General features: G+C 57.1%; 1 protein-coding gene across 1 annotated transcript in view; it reads right to left on the reverse strand.

Annotated features, from left to right (window-relative positions):
- AGAP3 (ArfGAP with GTPase domain, ankyrin repeat and PH domain 3) overlaps positions 1 to 27765 on the reverse strand; it is a 110816-nt gene that overhangs the window by 24445 nt on the left and 58606 nt on the right. The window contains exons 9-11 of the mRNA XM_066549677.1: positions 26689 to 26781; positions 19043 to 19147; positions 14054 to 14216 (exon numbers count right to left, since the gene is read on the reverse strand). Coding sequence (XP_066405774.1) covers positions 14054 to 14216; positions 19043 to 19147; positions 26689 to 26781 — 361 coding nt within the window. The remainder of the gene's footprint in view (positions 1 to 14053; positions 14217 to 19042; positions 19148 to 26688; positions 26782 to 27765) is intronic.

Raw genomic sequence — 27765 nt, forward strand, 5'->3', positions numbered from 1 at the left:
TCATGAGGGTGTGGCTGCCCAGGGAACCGGATAAAGGGAAGTCAGCCAAAAGTGCACCACAAGTCGGGAAGGAGATAATATGCAGAGTCACTTGAGGATCTTTTTAGGATCTCTTCAATATTTTCAAGAGCAATTTGTCAAATAAAACACAGGGTCTGGTGATATTTCCAGGGGACAGTATGCTGGATGCTGCTACCAGGCCCTTACAGTGTGGAGGAAACCAATTTTGGCACAGGGAAGGGGCTATGCTGAATTTTAAAGAGGCACCAGCCAGAGAGCCCTTTTGGGCTCCCCCTGGGCTATGGCCAAGTGCAGGGCAGGCCCTGGAGTGCCAGGCCCTGCTCCCTCACAGGCAGAGGGACACTGTGCTGCACCACGGGGCAGAGAACTGTCACTGTGTGGCTCAGGATGGTCATGGAGCTGCTCCAGGATGGGTGAGGCCACCCTGGCACGGAGCAAACCCTGTGTTCTCTGGTACTGCAGAGGCCAACAGCACAGTGCAGATTAATGCCATTAACTGCCTGCCAAATGGTGTCCCAAGGAGTCATCAGTCACTCTGTCCCTCAACCACTTGTTGCCAACATGTCATCATTTATTCCAAATAAAAACCAGGATTATTGTGAGTCACCTTAGTGCACTGGCTCCCCAGAGCCTGGCTGGAGCCTGCAGCTGAACAGGGCTCAAAGCCTCCCCAAAAAGCTACAGCAGCTCAGGACCCTGAGCAGGGCTGAACACAGCTCCAGCTAGTGGGACACCTCCGCTCCCAGCAACCAACGGCTTCTTGAAGGGAGGTGAGAGCCAAGGCAGAGCTGCCTGCCTGTGAAACCCTGCTGGGGAGGACATAAGTCACCCCCCATGTCAAGGGGCCAGCAGCTGGATGATGGTGATCCTGGGAGCCCCTGTGGCTGCTGCTCCCAGAGCCACCCGTGCCCCAGGGCCAGCCCAGAGCCAGGAGTCTCTGTCAGGCTGGGTTTCCAAATGAAGCACTGTGCTGCTGCCTGGACATTGCTGGGTCCTTCCTCCTGAACAGCTTCCACGAGCCCAAACACGTGGGCTGGCTCCCAGCACCAGGAGCCCCAGGATGCAGTCGTGTCATTTGAAAGACGTCACCTCTGGGCTCTCCTTGGGAGCTGGCCCCCATGCTGAGCACCCACACAGCTCCCAGGCGTGGGGGAACACGTTCTGGGGTGACAGACGGACAGACAGACAGACAGAAGGACAGGTGTTCCTCCCAGCTCTGCCAACACTGAACGTCTGTGTGGATTCACTGATCCAAAGTGGGGACTGAGGATTCCCAGCCCAGCTCCGTGGCAGGGCCATCAGGACCTGCCAGCTTGCACACAGCAGGAGCCATTGCTTTGCACTGGGCCTCACAGATGCTCTGACACAGGGAATCTCCCTCCTCTCTCAGTGCTGCCCTTGCACAGCATGGTTCTGGACATCTGCACATGCTAAGTGACTAAGTGACACCCCAGCTCCTACCAGAGCTGACTGGTGCTGGGTACAAACCACCAGGACAGGAACCTCTGCACGGTGCCAGTGTCTGTGGGACAGTGAGAGCCTGGGCTGGCTGTGCCAGCAGGATGGGGAGGGCTGGCCAGGACATCCCGCACTCCCCAGGCAGAGCTCCAGGACACACAGGCTGAGCCAATGCTTCTCCAGCCAACACACCAATCCACCTCTGGCTTAGAGGGTGACCAACCCCCCGTGCAGCCTTACAGGGCCCAACAGACTGGGGAAGCCTGGCAATGGGCACCTCAGTGGCGCTGCCCCCAAAATCCTGTACTGAGAGCACTCTGCCAGCCCGGGCACAGCTTCTCCATCTGTGTCCAGCCTGAGCGCTGCCCCAAGCCCCACACAGAGCCCACGCCGCCAGCTGAGGCAGCCCAGCCCACCAAGGAGCAGCTCCACGGCCAGGGGAGGTGAGCTCTGCGAGGGAGAGGCAGCTCCTGGAACAGCGATGGCACACCTGGAGCCAGGGAGCAGCCAGAGGAGCCCCCAGGCTTTGCTGCACAGCACAAAGTCACATCACAGGTCTGCCCCTCTGTCACTCCTGCCTCAACAGTGACGGATCCGACAGAAAATCTGAGCCTGACTTGAATGCTGCCCGTGCCAGAGATCACAGTGATGCTGGGTAAGTGGTTCCAGTGGTTAATTGCCTTCACTGCTGAAACCTGGGCCTCATTTCTGGCCTGAGCTGTGTTCCTTCTGCCACTGTCACTGCATCCTGGTACATTTTATCTGATAAAGAGCTCTCTCACCAAATTTCTGTTCTATACAGGTATTTACAGGTGGTGTTGAAATTACCTCTTAACCTTTTCTCTGGTAAGTTAAATATATTGAGCTCATCGAACCTTCCTACAAGGTGATTCTGAGAGCAGTTCCTGGTTTTTACAGCCATTCCTGTCCATCATTTTTAGTCTCATCCTGTGGACACATAAATCCATTAACCTGAGCTCTGTGGAAGCCCTCTCCACCCCAAAACTCACTGTTACCATCCACACCTTGACCACATCTTCTACAATTCCTGAATTAAATAATTCAGCCTTGCTGATTCCAACATGTCCACATCTCCTACCTGCTGTTTAATTTGCTGCCTAATTACAGCTGGAATATGAAGAATTCATCATTCTGTGCTGAGATACATCATCTTGCCTCTTCCCAAACACCAATACAAGTGCTCACTGAACACTTTGCTTTTTTTCCTTATTAACCATTCTATTATTCCCACACAGTAATGAAAGAATGCTGGGGTTAGGATGCATTAGTTCCTAATACACTTGAAAAAAGCCCTTTCACTGTCTGTCCTGCTCTGCATCCCCATGGCAGTGCAGGCTCCTGTGCCAGCCAAGGTGGAAGGTGGGCTGGGAAATGAGCTCCTGGGGCTGGATCCATCACTTTGATCTGTATGTTAAGTGGAAACTCCATGGAACTTGAATAGTTGAGGATCAGAGACTTGGTGAGATACGTGAGCAGTGACTGTTCTTGTGGCTCTCAGCCTGAACAACTGGCACAGGGTGACATTGCCACCTAAGGAGTGCCCCACCCAGCACTGGGCAGAGATGAGTCTTTGGCATGGAATGGTGGTGAAGGAGACCAGGATAGAGAGTGCCAGGGAGGACATGGGAGCTGCCCTGTGCTCAGCGCCTGGAGCAGGAGCTGAGACACAGGAGATGAGTTTTTGCCAAGTAAAGCAGCTGTGAGAGTGATGAAAGAGAGGTTTTCCTCTGAGAGAAGGGACCAGAAGTGAAGTGACAGACTTGTGCAGATGTCCCCAAAATGGGGCAGGCAGTGTTAATGTCCCCATCAGCTGGGACACCCCTGTCCCCACAGAGAAAGAGATGGGCGGTGGTCCCCAGCAGTTGTGCTGTGCTGGTGCTCTCACTTCAGCAGTGACTTTGTTCCTAAATCCCTCATCACCACCATTTGTCCAATGCTGTTTAACTTCCTCCCTAGATGTGGTGGGCATGGAGTGTGATGTGGGGCAGTGCAAGGCTGCCCTGAGAGCCCAGAGCAAATGGTGACGCAGCCTTTGTGTGGCTGCAGGCAGTGCATCTGGAATGCAAGGAGCCAGGAGGGTCACTTTGAGGGCTGCTCACAATTCATCACTGCTGGTGCAGGCTGGGCCAGGAGCGTTGGCACAGGAGCCTCCTCCAGCTGGCTGTGCCAGGCCACACCAGTGCCACAGCCTCCTCTGCTGCAGCTTCCAGCTCCTGCTCAGCACTGAGCCATTCCTTTATCATGTTGCTGGTAATTTTATCACTTTTCAGACACACACAGAGACAGCTGCACAAACCACAGCAGCACCAGCAGCCAGCTCCTTCTCCCCGCTCCTGCCCCTTCTCACTACTGGGACAGAGAACAAACAGTTCACATCTCCTCTCCACCAAGACTGACATATTTTTAAGCAGTTCAACCTTCCTTTTAACTTTCTGGTATCTGGTAAAATATTCTTTAAAAACTCCTAATTACGCTTCACTTTTTATTTCCCTGTTAAAATTTCTTCTCCCAAAAGATCTGGCACGTAATTGCTTCCAGCTTGGTGAAATTGGCTCAGACACATTTTTGCGTGCATGTGTCTGTGCATGTGTTTAACACTCTATTTGTGATGTGAATGTTACTCTGCCTGAACACCAGCACAATACAGCCAAGTCACCTTTACATAAGGCACTACTGAGTTTAGTTTGGTGACTGGCTGCAGTGAGGATAACAGCAGTGTTCGCCCTGGGAGCTGCTCTGCTGTTTGGAACCAGCTTTCAGAAAGTCCAGGGAAGCTTTAGTGCAACTTCATAAGGTCCCTCAGTGACTCTACCACATTAATATCATTTACTCTCCAACACATTACAAAGAATGATCTCAGAGAAGCACGGTGCTGGGAATGAGCAGCAGAAGCAGATGAAGGGAGCAGGGTCTGTGCCAGTGTTCCAGATCACTCTCCTGCTCTGTGACTGTGAAGAGAGGTGTCCTTACAAACCTGGAACGACAAGCTGCAGGAAATCTGCAAGTAGCACTGTCTAACACACAGCCCAGAACAGATCCCTGAGATCCCTGTGGTGGTGGGGGGAGAGGGACAGGCAGCACTGACACGGATCCCCGTCTGTGTGTAGATGGAGCAGGAACCTGGCTCTGAGACAGAGCTGCAGGAGGGGAGGCAGCAGAGCCAGAACCTTCTGGGCTTGCAGAGGAGTGTGGAGCTGGAGCAGCCCTGCAGTGACTGATGAAGAACAGCCCCTGTTCTTCTCCACAAGTGCAACTGGGAAAGGGCCATCTGGGGATGCTGGAATTGCTGTATTTTCCTGCATAACTCCTGTTTCTAGAGCCATTCACTCACACAAGGCTTTATCCAGCCCTGCCTGCTTTGTCCACAGAGGCTGCTTGGGGTGCAGCAGCACAACCTCGTGGGGTGCATAAATTCCAGGGGATGGAGCAAGCCCTGCTGTGTTTGGAGATGCCTGCCACTGCTCTGGGACAGCTCCCTGTCCAGCAGCACAGAGCAGAGCCCAGGCAAAGGCCCTGTGTGCTCATGGCAGAGGGACTCACTGCTGGAGCTGCTGCCTGCGCTCAGGGCTGAGCTGGGGCTCTGTGACAGCACAGAGCAGGACTCTGTGGCCTGTGACAAGTCACTCCCTGGCCCCTCTCCCTCCTGCAGCACAAGCCTGGGCTGTATGGATGAGAAAGCCTGGTTTGCTGGAGAAGGCTCCCAGTCCACCTTGGAGAGCACCGGCCGTCCCTCCAGCCCAGCCCAGCCCTCCTGGCAGCACCAGGCAAGTTATTTACACTGAGATTTTCACAGGTGGCCACTAATTACACCCTTGTAGCTTTTCCAGGTGCCCCATGCAAGGAACCTGAGCCAGATGTTCCAGAATTCAGGATGCTGAGAGCTACAGCTGCAGCCCCAGGCCTGGCTATCTGCCCCATGCCCACCTGGCTGCCCTGTGCCCACCTGGCTGCCCTGGACACCTTGGCCAGCCCTGGGCAGGGCTCTCATCACCATGGCACTCTGCTGCCTTGTGCTTCTCCCTTCCTGCTCCTCTCCTCCTTCCTTTCTCCAAGGCCTTTTCCCTGCTCAGCCCTGCACTGCACGGCTCCTTAGTGATCTGGTAAGGAATAAGTATATCAACTCCCAGTAATTATCTCTAATTAGGGTTAGTGATTACACTGTTGGGTCGGAGAAAATCAGTCTCTGCTTTCCCACTGGGGAGGGCAGGTAGAGCTGGGCTGTGGAGGGGGAAGCACCAGCAGCTCCCTCGTGCTCTGATCCCCTCCGTGAACCTCTCCCTGCCTGCACAGCTCTGGAGCTGCCTGTTCCAAGAGCAGGAGCCATTCTGACCCAGCAGGATCTGAATCTGGCCCTCCAGCCTTCTGTCCAGCACTAGAACCAGGCACCAAGGATTGTTGGTTCCTGTCCTGCTCGTGTCATCCCACCTGGCTGCAGCCACGCTCCTCCTTTTCCCACAGAGTCCTGACAACTTCCAGCTTCCACTCAATGCAAAACTTTAAACCAGCAGCTCAAGCCTCATATTTGGATTCATCCTCCACCTTCAGACATGCAGATAAACATTCGGAAGAGGTTACTGTATGACTGTAATGGTGAATGTATAATATTTATAATATACATATGAATTTGCAGTATTTTATACATGATTCATGATGCAAAATATTAATTACAGATAAATTTTCCTAAATCTCTCATCTCAGCTTCATCTTCAGACTACAAACAACCCTTTAACATATTATTGGGAAGGGCAGAAGTCCCACACTGAGGAACAGACAGACCCTCACCCTGTTCCTTTCAGCTCAGCATCCCCATGTCTGAGTTACATAATCCCAGTCTGGTTTGGGTCAGGACTGACCTCAAAGATCATCCACCTGCAGCCCCTGCCCAGGCCCTTGGCTGAACACAGTGACTAACACTGGACTCTCACAGTCCGGGAGGGATGGAGGGAGGGGTGTCCCCACAGCTGGCACAGAACCAGCTGTGCATGGGCACTGCCCCCACCCCCAGCAGCCCCTCAGGCTGGGGGGCACTGGGGGCCCTGCTCTGGCTTTCCCTCTGCTGCCCAGCTCCCAGGGAGCACCACAAAGAGCACAGTGGACGGGATCCCACCTCTGAGCAGAACAGAGAACACAGAACACAGAACACAGAACACAGAACACAGGCAGGGGCCACCGAGCCACTCGTGTGCATGGAGCAGAGCAGCCGTGGGACCATGGCCAATCCCAGGGACACCAGAGTCCATCCAGCCTTCCCTGCCAAGTGTGGAGCACAGGTGTAATTTGGGATGCTCCTGGACACACGCCAGGGCAGGGTGACCCGAGCTGCTGGTGGGAGGGGAAGCAAAAACAACTTTGTTTCAGAAGTCAGAGCTGTGCTTTCCCTCCTGAATGTCCATTTCCATTCTTTTGTAGGAGATTAATGACCCTGCTCTGACCCGAAGAATCTGTTGTGCAGCCACAACCAGGAGAAAGGCAGGAGATGATCCACCAGCCTCCTGTCTGCCATGACCTGCACCACCCTGCTCTCACTGCTCTTCTTCCCTCAATGTCATTGTCCCCCACGGCGAGCAGCGGTGTGCCAGGGAAACAGGTTTTCCCTTTTCTTTGTTAATTCTTCCCTCATTACATTTGAAATTCCACAATCAGTGTGCACTGTAATTGTCGAATTTGATGCTAATGATTAATGAATTAAACATGGATCCATCAATTAGTCCTCGGAGAATAATTCTGCATAAAGCAGCGGATAATGTAATTACAGTAACAAAGATAATGAGATGTTAACATCGACGGAGCCCGACGTGACATGATCACAGCAGGCTCAGCAACCCCGGCCTGGGGGAGCCAATCCCTCACTCTGCAGAGGAAGAGCATCGGGGGGCACGGGGCTGGCGGGGGGGCCGTGCCAGCGCGGCGCTCCCTGGCACTGCCTGCCCGCCAACGCGCACGGCCACCGCCCCAGGGGCCGCCACGCAGCTGCCAGGCTCAGCAGGGACCCGGGCAGGATCCCGAGCTGCTGGGGACCCTCACCATGCCCTGCCATCCCGACCTTTGCAGGGGCTGAGGCCAGCACAGGCTCCCTCCCACCGCCGTGCCTGGCACAGAGGCCCAGGGACAGGCACGCTGCCACACTCTGCACTGCTGGCTCCCTTGGAACCAGGGGGGGCTGCCAGCACACAGAACTCAGCCCGGGGACAGCTGGACCCTCATCACCTCAGCGCAAACAGGAGCATCAGCCAAGCCCTGCATCCCAAGCAGCGCCTCCCACCAGCACACACTCTGGAGAAGTTCTCCCTGGAGGAGATGCAGGAGTGATGCTGCAGAAGCAGGAGGAGGAAGAGGACTCGCGCTGGCACTGGCCCCAACACCCGTGTCAGACCATGCAGATTGTTCCTCAGGCTGAAGAGAACTGACCAGCAGCAGTCCCCACCCAAAACCCTCCAGAGCTTGAGCTCACGACTCCGTGCTGAGTCTGACTGGCCTGTCCTGCTGAGCCTGCCCAGTGCTGAGGACACAGCTGCCATCTGGCACCACATCCCACGGGAGACTCACCCACCATCCTCAGCAAGCTGGAGAATCCCCTGAGCCCCCCAGAGTGGAGCAGAACTTTCCCCTTTAGCCTGCTCCCTTCACCCTAGTGCTCTGGCTCCCCCACGTTTGCTTCCTTCAGTGCCATCTCTGTGTGCTGCTGGAAACACCTCCAACTGCTGCCTGCAACCACGGCCAGCTCAGCACTGCTGCAGCCTCTTCCTGCACTTCACTTCACTTCCCACGCCAGGCAGGCTGCCTGGGGCTCAGCTCGCACAGACCCTGCCACACCCAGGCTGCAGAGCCAGCTGCTGTGCCCGTGCATGGCTGTGCCCGTGCATGGCTGTGCCCGTGCATGGCTGTGCATGGCTGTGCTCTGTGCATGGCTGTGCCCATGCATGGCTGTGCCCGTGCATGGCTGTGCCCGTGCATGGCTGTGCCTGTGCATGGCTGTGCCCTGTGCATGGCTGTGCCTGTGCATGGCTGTGCCCGTGCATGGCTGTGCATGGCTGTGCTCTGTGCATGGCTGTGCCTGTGCATGGCTGTGCCCGTGCATGGCTGTGCATGGCTGTGCCCGTGCATGGCTGTGCCCTGTGCATGGCTGTGCCTGTGCATGGCTGTGCCCGTGCATGGCTGTGCATGGCTGTGCCTGTGCAGGGCTGTGCCCGTGCATGGCTGTGCTCTGTGCATGGCTGTGCCCGTGCATGGCTGTGCATGGCTGTGCCTGTGCATGGCTGTGCTCTGTGCATGGCTGTGCCTGTGCATGGCTGTGCCCGTGCATGGCTGTGCTCTGTGCATGGCTGTGCCTGTGCATGGCTGTGCCCGTGCATGGCTGTGCCCGTGCATGGCTGTGCATGGCTGTGCCTGTGCATGGCTGTGCCCGTGCATGGCTGTGCTCTGTGCATGGCTGTGCCTGTGCATGGCTGTGCCCATGCATGGCTGTGCCCGTGCATGGCTGTGCATGGCTGTGCCCGTGCAGGGCTGTGCCCGTGCATGGCTGTGCTCTGTGCATGGCTGTGCCTGTGCATGGCTGTGCTCTGTGCATGGCTGTGCCTGTGCATGGCTGTGCCTGTGCATGGCTGTGCTCTGTGCATGGCTGTGCCTGTGCATGGCTGTGCCCGTGCATGGCTGTGCTCTGTGCATGGCTGTGCCCGTGCATGGCTGTGCCCATGCATGGCTGTGCCCGTGCATGGCTGTGCATGGCTGTGCCTGTGCATGGCTGTGCCTGTGCATGGCTGTGCCCGTGCATGGCTGTGCATGGCTGTGCCCGTGCATGGCTGTGCCTGTGCATGGCTGTGCCTGTGCATGGCTGTGCTCTGTGCATGGCTGTGCAGGGCTGTGCTCTGTGCAGGGCTGTGCCTGTGCATGGCTGTGCCTGTGCATGGCTGTGCCCGTGCATGGCTGTGCCCGTGCATGGCTGTGCTCTGTGCATGGCTGTGCCCGTGCATGGCTGTGCATGGCTGTGCTCCGTGCATGGCTGTGCCCGTGCATGCTGTGCCCATGCAGGGCTGTGCTCTGTGCATGGCTGTGCCCGTGCATGGCTGTGCCCGTGCATGGCTGTGCTCTGTGCACGGCTGTGCCCGTGCATGGCTGTGCCTGTGCAGGGCTGTGCCCGTGCATGGCTGTGCCCGTGCATGGCTGTGCTCTGTGCATGGCTGTGCCTGTGCATGGCTGTGCCTGTGCATGGCTGTGCCCGTGCATGGCTGTGCTCTGTGCATGGCTGTGCTCTGTGCATGGCTGTGCCCGTGCATGGCTGTGCTCTGTGCATGGCTGTGCCTGTGCAGGGCTGTGCCCATGCAGGGCTGTGCTCTGTGCATGGCTGTGCTCTGTGCATGGCTGTGCCCGTGCATGGCTGTGCATGGCTGTGCCCGTGCATGGCTGTGCTCTGTGCATGGCTGTGCTCTGTGCATGGCTGTGCCCGTGCATGGCCGTGCCCGTGCATGCTGTGCCCATGCAGGGCTGTGCTCTGTGCCACATACAAACTGTCACAGGTGTCACAGACCACGGGTCACGCACGTCCCTGCCCAGCTCCCCTTTGCCAGCACTGGAGCAGGTCCCTGCAAACCTCTTTGAAGCAAGAACGCAGGGCTCAGCGGGGCTGAGCTGACACTGGCTCTCGTGCTGGCTGACTCTGTCTCTTGTGCCACCATCTTTCCCCCCTCACTGAAGTCCCTTTTCATCCCAGCTGCACTCTGGTATGAGCTGCCCTCATTCCTCGAGCCAGAAACATGTGATGCAGCACAGACAAGGCTGGGTGAAGCTGAGGAACCAGAGCAAGGATGCACCTGGGGGGCTGTGAGGGAGAGGGAAAGAGAAGAGACATTCCAGCAGGAAGAGGAGCAGCAGGGATTTGAAGGAGACTCCTGACCCAGCAGTGCCACACCTCTAGTGAGTACCTGCCTGCAGGCCACAGCACCTATGAGCTCTGGCAGAGATCTGCTCATCCCCTTCCTGCCCTCTCCAGCCCAACCACTGCAGTGCCACTCCCTGCCATTGGCAAGGACACCTTCTATGGGACCAGGCTGCTCCAACCAAACCTGTCCAAACTGGCCCTGGACACTTCCTGCAATGGAGCAGCCATTGGCCGATCAGTGCCAGAACCTCACTGCCTTCACATGGAACAACTTCCTAATATCCAATCTAAACCTCCCCTCCTTCAGTATAACATCATTCCCCCTTGTCCCATCACTCCAGGCCCTTGTCCAAGCTCCCTCTCCAGCTTCAGGCACTGGAAGGGCTCTAAGGTCTCCCCTGGTTAACACCTCCAGCTCTCTCAGCCCATCTCTGTAGGAGAGGGCTCCAGCCCTTGGAGCATCTCCATGGCCTCCCCTGGACAACAAGAACTCATCCAACCCAAAATAAAACCAAGCTAACTACAGTAAAGTTGCCTTCTTGAATGGTTTAAATACTGGGGCACAGAGCACCCACTGGTTTCACAAACACAAGTCCCTTCTCATTCTGGCTGTATTTAGCTGGAGGCTGTCTGTACCTGCTTTGGAGTTATTCTGAATCCTCACCAGAGCACTGCACTCATGTATTTTATCCACATACAGGGCAAGGTGAGACTTCATTTTTTTCTTTTTCTCCCCTTTATGTCCTTGGTCCTTCCTCACCCCAGGTAAGGACAGAGCAGTGGACATCAGCCAGCCCAGTCACTCACCTTTGCAGAGTTCAGGTCACACAGGAACCACAGACACTGCTCTGAACTCTAACCACTGGCCACCTGGCTTTGCCCAGAGACTCCTGGGGCAAGACAGCAAATCCCTCCTGTCTCCAAAGTTTGTTTCCTCTGAAGATTAACTTGTGACTGACAAAGAACTGCAAACTTCGAAGTGCTTCTTCTCCAGTTCCCAAATATGTGTCAGATGAGAGATGCCCAGTGGATCCAGTAACAGTCTCATCCATAGTCCCAGAGGTGGAAAAACTGTGAGGTCACTGCTAATTTGAAGCCAGGCAGATTCTCCATCAACCCTAAATCCAGCCCTGGGCATTGCACAGGGGCAAGAGCACATCACCTCAGAGAGTCTGTGTCCCATCAATGCCCTTGGTGACTGCATTCACTGCTACTGGGCTTGGAGGCATCAGAGAGAGATTAAAAAGTTCCTCAGAAATGCCTTTCCTGATTGTGTGCCAGACAAAAAGCATTTCTGACACTGCAGGCACAGCCTGAGCCAGGCAGGACACACCCCTGGCTGTGAAGCTGCTGTGCTGGTGCTGAGCCCTGCATGGACACACCTGCTCTGGGCAGCCCAGAGCACTGCTCGGCTCGAGGGCCAGGGCAGAGAGCCAGCAGGGACCCCAGAGCCTCAGACCCTGCATGGCAGTGACCACTGTACCACAGGGTGCCACGCTGCACACACGCCCAGCAGCACCCCAAGCTGCACTAAAGCACAGCTCATGAACAGAGAACTGTGTCACCCTAAAGGCTCAGGCAGTGCTGAGCCCAACTGCTCTCCAGATAAACTACCCCAACATTCCCCCTGCCAGGAACCTGCATCTCCTGTCCCATGTCACTGCTCCAGCTGCAGCCCCAAGCTCTGCCCCTGCCCCAGCCCCAGACTGCAGGGCCACTCTCACACCACACTGGCTCCTTGCACTGCCTTTCCAGCAGCAGGGATCAGCAATCCAGGATCACCCCAGGGACATCCCATCCTGCTTCTGAGAGGGATGGTCAGCAGGGATCAGGATCCAGGGACATCCCATCCTGCTCCTGAGAGGGATGGCAGCAGGGATCAGCAATCCAGGATCATCCCAGGGACATCGCATCCTGCTCCTGAGAGGGATGGCCAGCAGGGATCAGGATCCAGGATCATCCCAGGGACATCGCATCCTGCTCCTGAGAGGGATGGCCAGCAGGGATCAGGATCCAGGATCATCCCATCCTGCTCCTGAGAGGGATGGCCAGCAGGGATCAGGATCCAGGATCATCCCAGGGACATCCCATCCTGCTCCTGAGAGGGATGGCCAGCAGGGATCAGGATCCAGGATCATCCCAGGCTGCTCCTGAGAGGGATGGCAGCAGGGATCAGCAATCCAGGTCCACCCTAGCCTGCTCCTGAGCCCAGCAGAACTGAGAGCACTGCTGGAAGTAGGATACAGTGCTAAGTGAGCAGCTGGTTTGACACCAGCAGAAGCTCCTCTGTGGTTTGAATCCTTCCCCCAGCTCTGATACCTCTGCCAAGTCAGAGCTCAGACAGGCACCTCTGACAGGCAGGCAGAGGAGTGTCCCTGTCCAGAATCAGAACTGTCCCATGCTGGGCAATGCTGAGTGTGGGTGGAAGTGTCAGTGTACAGTGGAGAGCCAAGGCAAGAACAGGCAGAGCTGTACAGCCCTGGCCAGGACTGACAGTTTATCCACACATGACTTCTGACATGTCAAGAACAGCAGTTTGCGTTTGGGGGGGCTCACAATGGCCTCCTTGGCACCACGTGAGCAGTGATGTTACTGTGCCCCATTCCCTGTCCGTGTCCCTGGGTGGGTGTGATGCCAAGGACTCCAGCAGCTCCTGCCCCTCAGCCCAGCTGCATCCTACCTGCCCTCTGCCCCAGGACACTCTGAAGCACTGTGCTGACAGCACCTGACCATGGGGCAGAGCCAGGGCACAGAGCAGGAGGGAACCAGATGGGATGTGCCACCCAAGCTCACCCTGAGTACTGGATTTGGAGGGATTTCTGTGATCAGCAGCAGCACCAGCACTCCCTCAGCATCCCAAACAGAGCCTTCTCCATAACCTGTGCACCAGACTGTGCCAGCAGCTAGCTGGGAAGAAGGCAGGTGGGAGCTGCCCACCCTGGCAAGGACACCAGCCCCAAGGATGCAGTAAAGGCTCTGGGAAATGTGGGCAGGATGGTCCCAGGTTCAACAGTTCCCCCTGGCAGGTGAGAACCTCCCATGGCAGCAGCAGTGAGGAGCGAGGAGCAGCATGGCAGGGACTCTGTGAGAGGAGGAGTGTGACAGGAACCCTGAGAGAGGCCAGAGGGGCAGCCAGCCTCCAGTCTCACCTCAGCACACTCTGGGGCAACTCTTCAGTGAGCACACAGAGTGATGATCCCAAACCAGATCTTCACCATTTCTCCAGGGAAAGGTAAGGAGGAAAGAGGGCCCCAAAACCAGAAAGAAACAGAACACAACTTGTCAGGAACCAAGAGCCTTGGGATTTCTTTTGGTTTAGGGAGCAGCAGCTTCCACCATGTGTAGCAGCTCACCAGCCTTAACACTGTCCTTAGGGTGAGGAAATTCCTCAGGGGTTCACGCTGCCAGTTACACCCTTTGATGTTCTTCTGTCCTGGACACCAACCAGCACAAAATCCTAACAGGATTACCTCTTACCTGTAAAATCCTAAGAGGATTACCCAGGGAGCTCACCTGGGCCCTGCACAGAAATGCTAACACCCACCAAAGGGACTCCCCGAGGGTGGTGAAAACAGGACACTCCAGAAGGGGCTCTGTTACCAGCCCAGCAAAGCCAAGGGCTGCTGGGGCACTGTGGAGGGACAGCTGCTGCCCTGTGCCCCCCACACCAGCTCCTACCTGTGCCAGCTGCCAGCTGGGAGCTGCTCCTGTCCTTGGCCAGCCCGTTGGCCTTGGGGCTGGCGCTGGGCGCGGCCGTGGCGCGGGGCAGCCGCTTGCCCGGCACCTTCACCGTGGTCCGCAGCAGGTCGATCTCCTTGCCGTGCACGTTCTGCATGTAGTCCTGCAGCAGAGGCACAAGGGAGGAGGATCAGCCCTGCCCCAGGCAGCCAGCACAGCTCCCCACCCTCAGAGTCAGCACTAAGCCCTGCTGGATGCCAGGACAAGCCCGCTCGGGAAAGCAGGGCTGGGGATCAGAGACCAGATGGAGCCAAAGGGCACACGGGTGGCCAGCACTTCCTCCTCATCATCCCTTGGTCAATCTCAGCACTCAACTGCAGCAGCATATGATATGATAGATGATTAATATAATATAATATAATATAATATAATATAATATAATATAATATAATATAATATAATATAATATAATATAATATATAATTACAGCATAAGCAATAGGATACCTAAACATTCCCTCTCAGGTAACAGCTGGAGTAAGAGAAAACCCAAACAACAGAATTCAGGTAACTCCCTTGCTCATTCACCTGCAGAGCTTCCTGTTATTCAAAACTTGGTGCTTCCACCATTTCTTCTGGCAGACAGTTCATTATACAACCAAAAGCCCATGTGCAGACTGTAACTATCACTCTGCCCTGTCTTCCAAGAGCATCTCAGCTTTCAGTCAGAATGAGGGTGCAGACTCCCAGTCTCTCCTGAGCATTGTGTCCCTTCCTGTGCCTCCCACCCTCCCCACCCCTGGGGCCCTGTGGTTCTTCCCCAGCCCTCTGATGAGGTCAGCTCCTCCTTGGGCTTGTGCCCTCAGAAGGGGAAGACCCAGCCAATGTTACAGGAGGAACTGTTGGTCAGATCCTGAGAGAGCAGGGACCTACACTGGAGCTCAAGGCTCTGGGAGGAACAGGGAGCTGAGGACCACATCCCTGGGCTCCTCTGCTGCCATCAGGAGAGGAGCCAGAGCTGTCCAGGGTGAGCTTGTGGCTGCTCTGGGGTGCTTGGGTTTACTCCAGTTCACAAGGAGGTCACCCAAAAGATTAACACAGAGATGGTCCCCGTCTGCTTCCACATCCAAGAAGATAAACACAAGAACAAGCTCAGTTTAAGAGCAACAATCCTCCCATCCTGGACCCAAAAGCAGGGGACAGGGGCTGCACAGGCCCTGCTCTGTGCTCTCAGGTACCTATTTGCAAGGGTCATAGTCTCCCCACAGCACCTTCACACCCTGGTGTGAACTCCTCCCTTCCCACTGCCCCCCTGCAGCCATCCTGCCCCATAGCACCCCAAACCCGGGGCAGCACAGCCCCACGCTCCTGACCCCCATCCTGCCCCAGAGCACCCCAAACCCAGGGCAGCACAGCCCCACGCTCCTGTCCCCTGCCCCAGAGCACCTCAAACCCGGGGCAGCACAGCCCCACGCTCCTGTCCCCTGCCCCAGAGCACCCCAAACCCGGGGCAGCACAGCCCCACGCTCCTGTCCCCTGCCCCACAGCACCCCAAACCCGGGGCAGCACAGCCCCACGCTCCCGGGCAGCCTGGCCTCAAACGTGGGCACTCCCCAGCCAGCACCCTGGGTGACTGGCACAGCCCAGGCACACAGCACGCCGAGCTGCTCCTGGCTGGGTGCAGAGCTGGTGCCAGCCCTGGGCAGGACCCTCCGAGGGCTGGAGGATTTTCCCTCACTCAGCACAAGTGCCGCGGTCGCCGGCTGCCTGCCGGAGCGAGCGGTCACTGCCGCTCGCTTTTATTACCCACCATAAAACTGCAATTTCTTCCCAAGCCTCCTCGCTAATTACCCAGCCAGTTCTCTCATTTCATTTTATTACTGGAATTAACAACGAGTTCAAAGCGTGGAAAGCTATTAAGATGTGTGATTAAGCCACATTCAATTAGTTTCTACAAACAATTTAATTGATGTTGCAGATAGAATTAACAGAAGGTGATTGTGTGAATGGCTCCACTGGCTGCAAAATGGGAGCTGCTTCCCTGGCTCTGTGCAGCGCGGCCGGCGAGCCTGGGCTCAGCCACGCACCTTCCCAGCAGCAGAATTCTCTCCAAGGCTTTGGGGAAGTGATGGGAAACTGCACCAGGCTCCTCACACAACTCGTTCTTCTCCTTTCACTGAACACACTTACAGAAAGGTAGAACACAGATGCAACAAGGAAAGCCCTGCTGAATCCAGGGATCAGGCCCCCAGCACTCCTGCCTCCATTTCCAGGCACCCTGCTTGTCCCTGGAACCACCAATGCTCCCGTGCAGAGGCAGAGGTGGCACCTCAGGGCAGGAACCCACCACTGCCCCACGGCTCCCAAGCATGAATCCAGGCTGGTGGTCAAGGCAGATTTGCTTCCATCAGGAAAGCAACTCCAGGCCAGCTCACCACCATGTGTTTTGCCAACCTGTGACTGAAAACCCAGAGTTTACACCTGACTCCTGTTGAGGAAACTTTCAAGTTGGGCTGGAGGTACCATGATCCAGATCTAGAAATAGGCTGAGTGATGAACTCCCAAAAACAGATGAAGAGCTCCACCAGGAAGTTTTGGTTGGTAAAATCAGCACTGCCAGAGCCAGGCCCTGACCTCCATCCAGTGGGGCATGGACACACCTGGCCAGATGTGCACTGGCAGAGAAATAAATTCGGGCTGCTGATCTCTGAGGTCCTGACACCCACCTCAAGAGGGACAGGGAGAGAAGGTAACAGAGATGGAAGAGAAGACACGCCAGGAACTGCCCTGACTGATGCCAAGGAACAGCCACTGGGAACACAAAAAGGGCACAAAAATGCTCTGGGGCATTGAACATCCTGATGGACAAGGAAATACCCTCTTCCTGCAAGGCTCCGTCTGCTCTCAGGGACCCCTCTGCTGCATCCAGAATTCCACCATCCCCAGACACATGGCAGCACAGGTAGGGAAGAAGCTGGGACTTCCCATCAATGGCAAGAACTGGATGCTGCACATCCCCTTGGCTGACACTCCATAGTTTGCTCGGCCCACAGCTCCCCCAGCCCGTGCCAGCCAGCCTGGATCTGCTGCTGCTGCCACACTGAAGGGACTGAAGAGCACGTGCCCATCCTTGGGAGCACAGGTTTGCTCCATCCCTAACGTGCTCTGCTTGTGTCATCCTGTGAAAGGACATGGGAGCTTTGCCTCGGGCCACAGGGTACAAATCCATCCCAGCACCTCCGGATTCTCTCTGGAGGATGGGGAGGAGCAGATGCAATGGGACACCCTTCTCCTGCTCTGGACTACCTCCTCCTCCTGGATCTACCCCTTCCAAGCAGGCTGTACAGCAGGTGCCAGAGGGAAAGGGAGGCAGGGAGGCTTTGTGGATCACGCTGCCAGAACTGCAGTAGGCAGTGGGGCACCATGGTGGGTGCCAGGGTCCTTTCCCCAGCTCCTGGGCAGGCGATGCCACAGGGCAGCACACAAGGGCAGCACGGCAGCCTTGTGGCAGCCAGGCTGGGCAGCCCAGGCTCTGTGCCCACGTGTAATCCACCCTCGCTGTAGGTAAACACACCCAGCAATACAACTCCTATCTCAGGGGCAAGGTTCAGAACTCCTCCTGGAACCAGGCAGGAGAGGCCAGCTGGCATCACCCTCAGCAACGGGCTGTGGATCACCAGTGGCACCAGCTGGAAGCAAACCAGATTTTTTCCCAGGGCAACACATTAATGAAATGAAACACTGAAGTGCAGGATGGAAAGCAAGTGGCATCAATCTCGATCACCCCCTGAGGAAGGAATGGTGAAAAAAGGAGAGAAACCTGGTGTGTGGCAGCAGCAGCATCTGAGAGTAGCTAAACAATAGCCCAGAAATTGCTCTCCCTCCAGAGCTGATGGTAATAGCATGGCAGTTTCCATGGTGGAAATGTGATAAGCCCATACACAGGGGTGCACAGGTGAGCACACACACAGAGATGGCAGCAGCAGCCGCTCCCTCCTGGCTTGGTGATCTGAAGACCAAAAGCTGCAGAGTACATCACAGTATGGGGGACTGAGGACTCTAAGAAAAAGCTCCAATGAATTAGAGAAAGGAAATGCAATGGTTGGGTCTCCAGTTCAAGGACAGGAGGGTCCAGGGGCTCTGGAGCTGGATAACTGAGCAAGGTAAACCCTGGAGTGATGGTGCAGGGTGAGCAATGAGGAGAAAGACTCTGAGGCTCAGGACACTCCAACACCCCACATCTGAGGAGATCAGGGACACACTGAGGGCCTGGAAACATTCACAAGAGCTGCAGCACCTTGTTCTTCTCCTTGCAGCCCCCTAAAGCACCGTGTGCCCCCCAGCCACTGTCCGTCTGTCCGTCCTGTGGCAGCACGTCCTTGGCAGAGGTGCTGGGCCTGTGTCACAGGTGTGTCTGTCCGTGGCTGCTGCTGCAGCAGCAAACTGTGCTCAAGAGGGAAGGGGAAGAAGCCATTAGCCCCACAGTGGGGAGGCGACAGAGATGGATGGGGCGGCAGCTGCGCGCCTGAGCCGAGCAGGATCAGCCGGCTCCGAGGGCAGCGCGGCTCTGCACAGACACCCCCTCTCCATTACCCAACACCCAGCAGCCAGGAAAATCACTGCACACCCAAATGGCACCAGCAGATACAGCTGCAAGGAGCTCTCTGCCTGCTCCTCACCCGGCTGCAGGGCAGGCCCTGCTTTAAAGGACTGAGCAGGCAAACAGGAGAGAACTGCAGCTCCCAGTGTAACCCTCTCAGAGCCTCCTTCCACCAGCCTGGCACTGAACAGCCTGCAGGGGACAGGCTCCTCCAGACCCTGGTGAAAACCAGGTCTGCTGAAAATGCTGCCTGGGAGGTGGCCAACACTGAGCTCCTGCACAGGGCAGAGCCCAGAACTTCCATCTGCTACCCAACTCTTCCCCAGCCCCTCTCTGCATGGAGGACTCTGCTCTGTCCCACCCTGCTCCTCTACTCAGCCCAGTACTCACGTGCAGGCTGGGGTGGTAGGTGAGGACCCCATTGTCACACAGCGTCACGTACTTCTTCTTCCACTCCTTATTGAGGGACTTGCCACTGCGCTTGAGGAGAATGCCCTAAAAGAGAAGAGTCACGAGTCTCAGATGGTGTTTATCCAGGCACCTCATGCTCCACTCCAGCACTGCCCCTTGCAGACTGGTCTTTGAGAAGAAACAACGAGCAGACTCAAGGAAACATCCTCCAGGCTGGCTTTCCCACACTCCCTGGGCTGCACTCTTTCCTGACCAGCCCCCAGTCCCCACAGACAGCCCCTCCCTTTCAGGAATAAGGGTCTCCACATGTCAGTGCCAATCTTCAGGTCCTCGGAGGGACCATCACATCCTCTGGAGTCCCAAACCAGCCACTCTTCCCTTGCTGAAGGGCAGTGCCCACACAGGGCACAAGCCAGCCTCACCACCATAGACACAGACTGCTCCCAGACCTTCTCCACCACCCAAAGTGCAGAGGGGTGGTCAAGGCAGGGAAAACTGGGGACAGGCAGTCCCAGACTGAGAAACAACACTCCAAATACAGGTCTCCCAAGGGATGCACATTTTCTTGCCTGCTTGTGATTCTGAGAGCTGTCAAACAGAGTAGGGATGGACACATCCCAGGAGGGAGCACAGGTCCTGGGCAGCTGAGAGTCAGGGTCATCCCTTTTTCCCATCAGGATTTTACCTGGGACCCTCCCTGCTGTTGCTGGCACAACACTCCCAGGGCCAGGAAATTATTGCACTCAAACAACCCAGACCTAACTCCATTGATCTGAACCAAAGCTCACAGCACAACCCTCATCATCCTCTCCCCACTCATTTTTGCATCCCCGAGAAATCCACCTCCAGCAGCAATTTATCATGTACCAGGTAAGGACAGAGGAGGAGAGGGAGAAGGAAGCTGGGGAAGACAGCAGGTGCAAGGGCTCTGGAGCAGGGAGAGCACATCAAGCACTCTGTTGGCAGGGAGGGAAGCACAGCATGGGGGACAAAAGTAGGAATGAGTAACAAAGTCTGGGAAAAAGCTGGCTCTACCAACTGTCAGGCCTGGCCCCTCTGGAAGTGCTGTCTGGACAGACACCCAGACTGCCTGCTCCTAACTTGGCAAAAATGTGGGCTCCAGGCCAGCCTCTCCTCAAAAACCTGGGCAGAAAGTCTCAGCCCTGCCAGCCCTGGCATATTTGGGAGCCCTGTCCCAGTGCCTGGAGACTGAGCTGCTGCTCCTGCAGGGTGCAAAGGCCCAGCACAAAGTGGTGGGGGGACAGCACTGCCAGACAGGAGCGTGAAATCAGCAATAAATGGTGCACAAGAGGCAGAGCCCCCGTGACCACTGCAGCTCGGTGCTCCCAGCAAACACTGGGAGAAGGAACTGCCCTCCACACATGCAGGGATGGAACAGCAAAGCAGAGTGGCTGGGCAAAGCTGTGTGGGGGCAGGATCAGAGCCCTTGTCAGGATCAGAGCCCTGGCCCTCAGGCGCTCAGAGGACATGAGCTGAAGGACTCAGTAGAGCCAGAAGGGGCTGATGAGAACAGGGCATGGAATGTGGCAGCTGGCTGACACCTCCTGCTCTGCCAAGGGCTGCCAGGGGCAAGCAACAACCTTGGAATCACAGCCGGAGAGGAGAGGAGAGGAGAGGAGAGGAGAGGAGAGGAGAGGAGAGGAGAGGAGAGGAGAGGAGAGGAGAGGAGAGGAGAGGAGAGGAGAGGAGAGGAGAGGAGAGGAGAGGAGAGGAGAGGAGAGGAGAGGAGAGGAGAGGAGCCAATGCCAGCTGGTGCAAACAGGACATTAGAAGAGCCTGGTTCTCCCTTGGGTAAAACACACTATCTGATGGCAGGAGTGACTGTGCTGACAAGTGTTTTTAGCTTTCTGTCAGGACTTTAACTGAGCAACAACCCTCCTCAACACCGGTTGTACAAAACCCATAGAGGCAGCCATGAATGCAATGAGAACTAGTCAAGTGCAAGCTCTCAAAACATATCCATGTCTGAGAGCCAGCGTGGTTATAAATGGCAAACCTGTGTCCAAAAGGACTTACAGAGGCTCAGCTAATCTGCATCTGATCCAGACTCGTTCCTCAATGTCTTGCTCAAATGAACTCCAAGAAAACATAAAACCAGAAAACGTAAAGGTAATGTTGGAACTGCATGGTGTAAATCAGTGCAGTGACTGGTCCTCAACCCCAGCTGCCTCCTATCACTGGGAAAACTGAGCTGCTGGGGACAGCAGGCACAGTCCTGCTCAGGGGCAGGTGGCAGGAGCCTGCCATGGGCTGCCCACAGTGCTGGGAGGTCACCTCACCTCCCTCCCTCCCTGGACAGGCTCAGCTGCACCACAGCACCCCAGCCTCTTCACAATACCTGCCCTGATGGACACTGCTCCTCCCAGCTGAGATGGGATCCCGATGTGTCTGCACCTCCCAGATGAGACAGCAGCCGTGCCATGCCATGCCATGCCATGCCATGCCATGCCATGCCATGCCATGCCATGCCATGCCATGCCATGCCATGCCATGCCATGCCAGAGGCAGGACAGCTGTCTGGGTCCTGTGTGCCATTCTCACACACACACCCAGCAGTACCTGTGCTCCCTCTGGTTCTGGGCCCACCCAAAATCGTCCGCTCTAACACCACAGCTGGGCCACACATTTCCCACACAGTGTATGAAAATGATTGTTCCTCCTGCCACACAAAGCCAGTTTAACATCCACCAGCTCACCCAGGTAAATGGTGAATTCTCTGTAATTCAGAACATTTGTTTGGTATCTTTCAAACAAATCTGCTCCAGACTGGGCTGAAGTTACAGATCTAACCCAAAGTCACTGTGTGGAATTCTCTGGCTTCTGAGTGTGACAGTTCCTTCTGGACACAGTGATCTCTTCTGGACATGAAGATCCCTCCTGGGCATGAAGATCCCTCCTGGGCATGATGATCTCCTTCTTGCCCTAAACCCAGCTCAGTTCCACAGTCTGACCCTGACCCTATAGCATCCTGCAGTGCAGCTCCTCTCCTCCCCTCGATGTGACTCCAACCCGATGCACCTGATGCTACAAAACACCCACTCCAGCACTGCCAGCCCGCCCCAAACACAGGCTGCCAGCAGAGAACAGCTCGGCTGCCCTTGGGTCAGCCTCACACCTGCAGCTTGGCCAAGTGAAGCACAACCAAAGTGAGAGCTGGAAAGGAGGGCCCGGCACTACAGCCCCTTTGTGCAAGCAGAAGGAACAGAGCTCCAGAAGGGGGAACAGCCCAGGCTGAGTGCCCGTGCTGCTGCCCCTGAGCCTCCCAGAGCCCTGTGCCAGACACAGGTGCTCCCCAGCCTCCCTGTGCACCTCACAGGCAGCAACTCTCCCAGGGCCCTTCCCCTGTCACACACAGGGAGGGGAGCCTGGTGCTGCTCCCCCCAGCGCTGCTCAGGCTGTGCCGGGCTGGGCTGAGCTGGGCTGGGCTGGTGCTCACTAAAAGCAGCAGCAGCAATATGCAGCGTAATGAAGCAGGGAGTGGTGATGGCCCCCAGAGGACTCGTTTACTCCACAAATCTCCCTTCCACTCACTTTTTGCTAAGAATTTTAACACCAAACTTAATTGTGAAGTCGCGTATTGATTGGAAAATGCAAATGGCAATTTAAATGTAATCTAAGCTCCCAGCATGATCCCAGCTCCCAAGGAGGAGGAGTCACCCGCCCTGGGCCCTGCTGGAGTGCACGGCCCGAGCAGAGCCAGGCCAGGGGCCAGGGGAGCCTGGGGCTGCCAGCACGCCCCACACAGCCTTCCCAGAAAGATCTGGGAGATGTGCAATTAGGAGCTCATTCCCGGTAACAAACAGCTGAGGAAGCTTCCTCTCCCGGCCTCATTAACCCACTTCTCAGAGACAAGTGTCCAGCTACGAGGCAACTCTTCCAGCCCTGCAGGACCATCACCAAAAGGACACTGCAGCACACAGAGCTGAGTCCCTGGCACACAGCAGCCCTGGCAGAGGCACCAGCTGCCTGGAGGGTGCATAGGTGCTGTTCCAGGTGTGGGGGGGCCCCAACACCCACCGCCTCACCTGTCCCCTTGGGGAGCTCCATCTTTTCCAGACGTGCACAAGGGAGACAGATCAGGTCACCTAGAGGTGCTGTGCTGCAGAAGGCAGGGGCAAGTGACAACCAAGCACCCTGTGGTAGCAACACACATCCCTCCTCAGCCAAGGCTCCCCAGTGCTTCTCTTTCTGCAGCACCCAGCCGTGCCTCCTGCTCCCTGGCTCCATGCAAACCCCAGACTCCACTGTGTGCTGTCAGTGCCTCCCAGTGCTTGTTCTGTGCTCACAGAGAGCAGGAAGGATCGTGGATCACAGTGATTGCAGCCATGGGTGCCACGGGTGAGCCTGCTGCCCCCAGCACCAGCTGCCCTCAGCCCTGGGCTGGCACTGTGAGCACAGCCCAGCCTCCTCTCCCCACTGCTCCTGAGTGACCTGCCAGCAGCCCCAGCACCAAACGTGCCAGCCCAGCGGTGCCCATGCCCAGGGAAGCCAATGCTAGCCACCAAGCCAGGCAGCAGATCCTGCCCATGTGCCACTCACAGCCCCAAACCTGACAGCTTCTCTGCTCTTAGGGCTGGGCAGGACCAACGAGCAGTCTAACAAGAAAACCAGCTGAAGGCCCCACTGTCCCACTGCCTCTCACAGACAGCAAGCATTGAGACCTCCACCATCTTCCAGAAGGGGCAGCTCCATACCAGAGACCAGAGCAACCATGCCCTGTCCTGAATCTCTGATACAGAGCTACACCTCCTGAGAGTCTTTGCTCCTCTCCCTGTTGGTGGTACCAAGCCACCACTCCCTGTGGTGTAGGGCCACGGCAGGAATGTGCCAAGCTGCAGTGCTAACCTCACTATGGATCCCCAGCAAGCCCTTCCCCACAAGCCACATGTTGATATCTGCTGGAACAAGCTAGTGTCCACCTGGCAAACACCACCTCCCTCACGTATGTTCCTGTAAAAACACTGCCAGGATCTCTGTGAAACCACCTCTAGCAACTCTGGCTAGAAAAGGTGCCAGTCCTGAGCCCAGCATGGACCTGCATCTCCCATGGGAACTCTTTGCTCCAGGCTCTCCTTGTGAGCTGCTGCTGCTGCTGTGAACTGGTTCCTGTGATTAGCCCTGAACCAGGCAGAGGTTTGGCATCTCCTCTTCCTTGCAAAACCCAGAAAGGATGTACAGAGGTTGTGTTTGCAGAGCTGGGCCTCTGTTGGTCCCAATTCTCCCCATTTCACACAGGAACACCATAGAATGCCTTAATCCCACTAAGACAACACAGCCTCCGGTAGACCAGGCAAGGCCAGGCCCCGTCAGCAGCACAGAGACACAGGAGCAGGTAAAGAATCATCCTGTGCCCTGCCGAGTGGATCCTGGAAAAAGGAACCCAGGGCTCCAGGCACGAGAGGCTGTCAGGCCCCTCTCGGGACCAGCCCTGGGCAGGCAGCAGCAGGATCTGGGGAACCAAGCCAGGTCTCACTGAGGGCTCCAGCTGCTCTAGCTCACCACAGAACAGCCACCACCACCTCCCCTGCTGCCCAGGATGGGCTGACCCCAAACCAGAGCCTATGGGCACTGCCACTGCAAACCAACAACCCACCGCAATCAACAACCCACCTCATGGCAGGGACCCCCCCACACCAGCAATGAGCCACCACAAACAACAACCCAGCAATGAGCCACCACAAACAGTGACCCACTGCCAACCAACAACCCACTGCAATCAGCAACCACCTCATGGCAGTGACCCCCACACCAACAATGACCCACCACAAACAGAGACCCACTGCACACCCAGAGGCCCTGTGCTGCAGAGAGCAGGGCAAGGCCCAGCATGCAGCTGGGCTGCCTCTTCCTGCTGGGGCAACATGGGCACCTCAGTGCCAAACGTGGGCACGTCAGGAGCAGAGCCCCCATGTGTGAGGTCCCACAGCCTCCAGCCTGGCATTGCTTCTGCTGTCACTGCCCCCCTGGCTCCAGAGTCAACCCTCCCAAGGCTGCCTTCCCAACACTAGCCTCCTTTCAGCACAGCCCCTTGCCTGGCGCACCAACAGCCCTGCACAAACCTGCCCCAGGATTACTCCACGGGCAGGGAAGGGCAGGAGCTTTGGCAGCTCCAGCACTGAGCAGGGTCTCTCTCTTCTGACCCGCTACTCCCCTCCCCACCTAGCCTGGCTTCACTGAGTCCTTCCCCATGGAATGCCAGCCTGGAATCATACCAGGCAGTCAGAACCTGGTGGGGATGTAGACTCAGTTCTGCTGCCTCATGTCCCAGCACTCCTGCAATGTAGGGACACAACTGGCCCTGTGCAACTCAGTGCTGGGGGGCCCATGGGGCACAGAGGGGCCAGCAAGGGGTAAATGAATCCACAACGGGGCCACAACATGCAAGGCAGGAGCACAACCAGGCACTGCCAGATCAGTCTTTCCTGTAATGCAAGGGAATCCTGATGGAAACACCATCCAGGCAATCCACACCACTTGGCTCGATTGGACATCACCCATCACTGCTTGCCAGTGATGGACACAGTGAGGGGCAGGCAACACTCTGGGTTGGATCCCAGCAGTTCAAGCTTCCCTGGAAGCCAAGAGGCAGCAGCAGAATGCACTGCTGCTGGAGGAAGCAGTGCCTCCCTTAGACTCCCAGCAGCTCACGGTGTGGGCACTGTGCTCACAGCTCTTTGCAGTAGCCAGTGAAGAGGGGAATCCCCTCCCTGTCCTGCCAGGAGCACGAGCGGAAAGGAACAGGAGAGAAAAGCAGCAGAGAGGAGCAGAGAGAGGCTGCGGCAGAGGCTGCAGCGGGCGTGGGGCATGGATGCCATCTGCTGGAACCGCTCTGCAGCCGCCACCACAGCCCTGGGAGCGCCCTGCCACAGCCCCGGGAGTGCCCTGACACAGCCCTGGGAGAGCCCTGACACAGACCCAGAGCCCACTGCACACCCACCCACCCATCCACAGCACAGCCCCGGGAGTGCCCTGACACAGCCCCAGCATCACCCTGCCACAGCCCCCAGAGCCCCCACTGCACACCCACCCACCCACAGCACAGGGCCAGAGCCCACTGCACACCCACCCACGGCACAGCCCCCGCTGCACACCCACCCACCCACCCACGACACAGGGCCAGAGCCCACTGCACACCCACCCACGGCACAGCCCCCACTGCACACCCACCCACCCACGGCACAGGGCCAGAGCCCACTGCACACCCACCCACGGCACAGCCCCCGCTGCACACCCACCCACCCACCCACGGCACAGGGCCAGAGCCCACTGCACACCCACCCACGGCACAGCCCCCACTGCACACCCACCCACCCACGGCACAGGGCCAGAGCCCACTGCACACCCACCCACGGCACAGGGCCAGAGCCCACTGCACACCCACCCACGGCACAGCCCCCACTGCACACCCACCCACGGCACAGGGCCAGAGCCCACTGCACACCCACCCACGGCACAGCCCCCACTGCACACCCACCCACCCACGGCACAGCCCCCAGAGCCCCCCAGCACCCCTGGGGCGGGCAGCCCCTGGGGCAGGAGCACCAGCCACCCCCCCAAACTCCCTGGAGCCTGCTCTGGCAGCAGGGTGAAGGAGAACACCGAACCTGCTTCATGGGGATGGCCCGCCCGCTGCCGATGCTGTCCGCTTTGCACTCCGGCACCTTCTTGTCGCGCTCCGGGTCCGCGCCCTTGCGGGACTGGAAGAGAAGAGACACAGGCGCGTTAGAGCCGGGCACGGAGAGCACGCCACGGCCCGCTGTCCCACAGCTCCAGGCCAGAGCACTCTGCTCTCCCCCAGGCCAGCTCTCCCAGCACCCGGCCCCTCTAGGGACACTGGGGACGCTCCAGCCCAGCCCCCCGGCAAGCTGTCCTCTCCCCCCAGTGCAAGCAGAGCTGTCCTCCTCCTGGCAGAGCGGGGCTATGTGGGCCCCCCCTCCCGTGGGGCACACAGGACATGGCGACAGACAGAAATGGCATGGGATGCAGGTGGAGCATGGATGGAAGCAGGAGAGGGTCAGGCAGTGAAGGAACTCACACCTCTACTAATCCAACAGATTTATTCTGGTAACACACTTGCACCATACAAAGTAGCACAGGTCACCGGGCAGATACCAGCCCCTTACAAAAGAGCATGGACAATAAATATCTACCACACGTCTAGAGCGGCGAGAGCGGGACCCACCAGCGCCCGAGGGCCGCGGGGAGAGCAAACTCTGATAAATACAATATGAAATTTACAGTCTGTTGAGCAGAACTCATTCAAAGTGCTTAGGACAGAGGGAAATACCAAGTCATACATGGCATGGAGCACAACCAATACATTCAGAATCACAACAATGGCAGGAGGCAGCGGCAGCGTCTCTCTGGAGTGTCCTACACACCCCCTCAGTCCAGGAGGGCCCCGTGTGCTTTGGATCAGAAAGGGATACGAGCCCCGCGCGCCTGGTACACCGATTCACCAGATTTTGGGCCCAGAACCAAACAAAGAGATTGAAAGAGAAGAAAACTAAAGAGACACAGATGGCTGCTCGGCTGCGAGGAGAAGAGGAGAAGGAGCAGGAGTCCATGCAGGCTGCAGAGGTGCAGGAGGGAAGAAGGAGCGGAGCGCTAGCGGCAGGCGCTGCAGCGGCTCCCGCAGGCAGCAGCAAAGCGTCTTTTGGCCCATCCAGCTCCATGCGCGG

The sequence above is a fragment of the Molothrus aeneus genome, chromosome 1 (genome assembly GCF_037042795.1).
Source record: "Molothrus aeneus isolate 106 chromosome 1, BPBGC_Maene_1.0, whole genome shotgun sequence".
NCBI lineage: Eukaryota > Metazoa > Chordata > Aves > Passeriformes > Icteridae > Molothrus > Molothrus aeneus.